Raw genomic sequence first — 3,140 nt, 5'->3', positions numbered from 1 at the left:
TCAAAAGATAAACATTATATTGCCAAAAGTATTTGCTCATCTGCCCTCACACACATAAAAACTTAACTTTGAAACCATTCCCCAAACTAAACCAAAACAACCCCAATCAGTCCAAAAGTTCAACCAGTCCATAGGCCCAATCATGATCCTGACGATCGCCATGTAACAGCCAACCACGGTCCAGGCGGTGGCGACAAAACAATTCTGGTGGCCGACCCGATGGATGGCAATAGTGGCAAACAGTTCCAGCGGCCTGCCACGGGCCTGGTGGAGGCAACATGGCAGCTCTGGTGGGCGGCCAGGGATCTGATGACAGCCTCGAAGTAGCTCCAATGGCTGACCACAGCTCCAGGGGCGGCGAAACTGTTCGGAGAAGGCTTAGCAAACACACCCTAATTAAGACACAACCACACCCCTCTACCAACTCACTCAGAGACTACCGAACAATTAACCAATTAATGGAAAACTACACAACTTACTTTAACCAACTTACCTCTTGCAGCATACACATTAAACAAACAACTTACCCAGTTCCTAAGCACACCAAACTATACCTACCTATCTTCTGGAGCATGCTGGGCTCGAGGCGACTTGAAAGGCAGAACTTCAGCGACCAGAGCCTTGAATTGCTTACCCCCAACAGGGAACTTATCCCCGCCCAGGATTACTCCAAAAATAAGAAAGGTAAAATAATAAAAGAGTGCCCGAAGGAAGAACTTAACAAAAAAGCTCAGCTGGACACTCACCTAACTTAACTGGGAAGTTGTGGCTCTCTAAAGGTGACACAAGGTGACAAAGCAAGATAATCAAAAACCAAACCCAACTTGAAACTCCATTTTCAAAGATCCCGGATGAGCCCCCACTTGTTACGTTCCCCTAAAAGGGTCAAGGCGATGAGGGAAAGTAACAAAAAGTGTCCGGGTCGGAAAAAGGAAAAAGTGAGTCAGCTGTGTAAAAGAGAAAGGTGGCACCTCAGGCAGAAGAGATTGTAGGACACGCCCACACAGGTACCTTCAGGAGGAGGCCCTGCTAGGGCCGTAACAGTGTCTCTGATGTTGATTTGCAGCCTGGATTACGCTCCGGCAGTAACTCCAGAGCTGGGCGAGCAACTCCTTCTCTAAGGCGACATTTGAGTCCGTTGGGTCCATTATGGCGGGACTATTCTGTCACGGTCAGCAATGGCAGACCGTGGAGTTGAGGAAAGTAGGACCCAAACGCTGGATTCTTATAGTGAAGGACAGTGGATTTATTTATAGTGAGTGGAAAAAACAACAACCATGTACAAATCCAGCACTGCGGCTCCTTTGGCGATTCCTCTGTGAATCCCACACGGTGCACGTGTCCATAAACAGTGAAAAGGTGACAACTCCAAAACCCCATTCTGCTCCGGGATTTCCCCTTGTGACGACGCTCTTCGCTCCTGATTGTGTCGCCGACCTGGTGACACAGGTCAGCAGGACACCCACAGTAGTCATGCCGTTCACATAAACACTCATCAACGGAGGTACTTTACAGGTTGGACATAGTATAATCCCGCGCTAACTGGAGCTCCGCTACTTCTTAAATAGGACGCTCTTGATGAGGCCATCAACTGCAGCTGGTGAACGCTAACAAGCGGCAGGTGCGGCAACCTCCGGTGTGGGAAGACTTCTGGGTCGTAACCCCCTCAGCGACCCAAAACATCCGGGAGCACGTATGACCACACACACAGGAAGAAGGAGAACAAAGGACAGAAAACCACCAAAAACACAACATACTGAAAAATAAATATATACAAAAAATACATGAGCCCTGGGTCCTTAGACCCAGGCCATGACAAATCCATGGGGTTTCTCTAAACTGAGTGCATTCATACACATTCACACTCTTGACAGGCAGAAGGGATCGAACCACTAACCTTCCGATCAGTAGATGACCTGCTCTAATTCCTGAACTACAGCCACCCAGTGGTAAACATGAGTAAACCCTCATTAGGTTTTGGATAAAGTCTACACTCACAAACCTGTCAAATCTGCATTTGAAACGTTGGCTAACATAGCAGTATAGTATTGCAACATGGCATTTGGGTCTTCTAACTAAAATAGGAAAATTGAAACATAAATAGCACCATCATTGCCTGACCTGGCTGACATACCACTTACCATGCCAGAAGTCAGCCAGCGGTGCCGGCTTGACTCCAGATCCGGGCCAGACCTGTCTGCTATGTGGGCCACTGTTGCCAAAGTGCTTGCTCATAGGGGGTCATATGATTGTTGGGTTTTTCTCTGTATATATTATTATACAATCTACCGTACAATATAAAGCGCCTCGACAGATATGTGGCCATTTGTAATCCTCTGCGATATGCTTCCATAATGACCAACAAAATGGTGATCAAGCTGACGGTTTTTGCCTGGGGAGTGGCCTTTGTTTTGGTCGGGATTCTGCTCGGACTGACTATATGACTGAGTCGATGCAGGACTTTGATTACAAACCCTTACTGTGACAATGCCTCTCTTTTTAAGCTTTCCTGTGAGAATGTGTTCATTAATAATGTCTATGGGCTCACCTTCACTGTGGTCCTGTTTACAGGTTCTGTAGGCAGCATTGTTCTCACATATGCTAGTATAACAATTGTCTGTCTAACCAGTAGGAACAAGTCTTTGAACAGTAAAGCATCGAAGACCTGCAGCACCCACCTGGTTGTTTACTTGATTATGCTGTTGAGTGGAATGATTGTCATTATGTTGCATCGCTTTCCACAGTACTCAGATTACAGAAAACTTTGTTCCATTTTGTTTCACGTCATCCCTGGAAGCCTCAACCCCATTATTTATGGTGTGCAGTCCCAAGAGATGCAAAAATTATTTGCAAAGTTACTACAGAAGAAAACTGTGCCATTAAAATAAGTTTTATTTGCACATGCATTATAAATTGTGTACTTGTTCATTCTAAGCCATGTTATGTGCGAGTCAGTACAGTCACTCTCTACACTGGAGCAGGATGACACCAAGATAATTAAGAATAATCTATTACCAGTACTGTAGAAATGCAACACTATTTTCAAAGGCAAACCCTTGTGGTTACTTGTTTTTCAACGTGATTTGTGTCAAATATTCAGTGATATTATGGGAAAAAAAATGAAAATAACATTGAGCAAG

At 45.3% G+C, this 3,140-nt stretch overlaps 1 protein-coding gene across 1 annotated transcript; it reads left to right on the top strand.

The window, feature by feature from the left end:
• The first annotated feature begins 278 nt into the window (after nucleotides 1-278).
• Nucleotides 279-2,888, top strand: LOC134637660 (olfactory receptor 56A1-like). Its single transcript, XM_063488142.1, is given in 3 exon segments — nucleotides 279-365; nucleotides 1,598-1,693; nucleotides 2,304-2,888. Coding segments are annotated over 3 exon segments (768 nt in total).
• Nucleotides 2,889-3,140: the final 252 nt, after the last annotated feature.

This window comes from Pelmatolapia mariae, linkage group LG10_11 (assembly GCF_036321145.2).
Source record: "Pelmatolapia mariae isolate MD_Pm_ZW linkage group LG10_11, Pm_UMD_F_2, whole genome shotgun sequence".
Taxonomy (NCBI): Eukaryota; Metazoa; Chordata; class Actinopteri; order Cichliformes; family Cichlidae; genus Pelmatolapia; species Pelmatolapia mariae.
The sequence above is the reverse complement of the archived record's forward strand: the minus strand, read 5'-3'. Positions and strand labels throughout refer to the sequence as shown.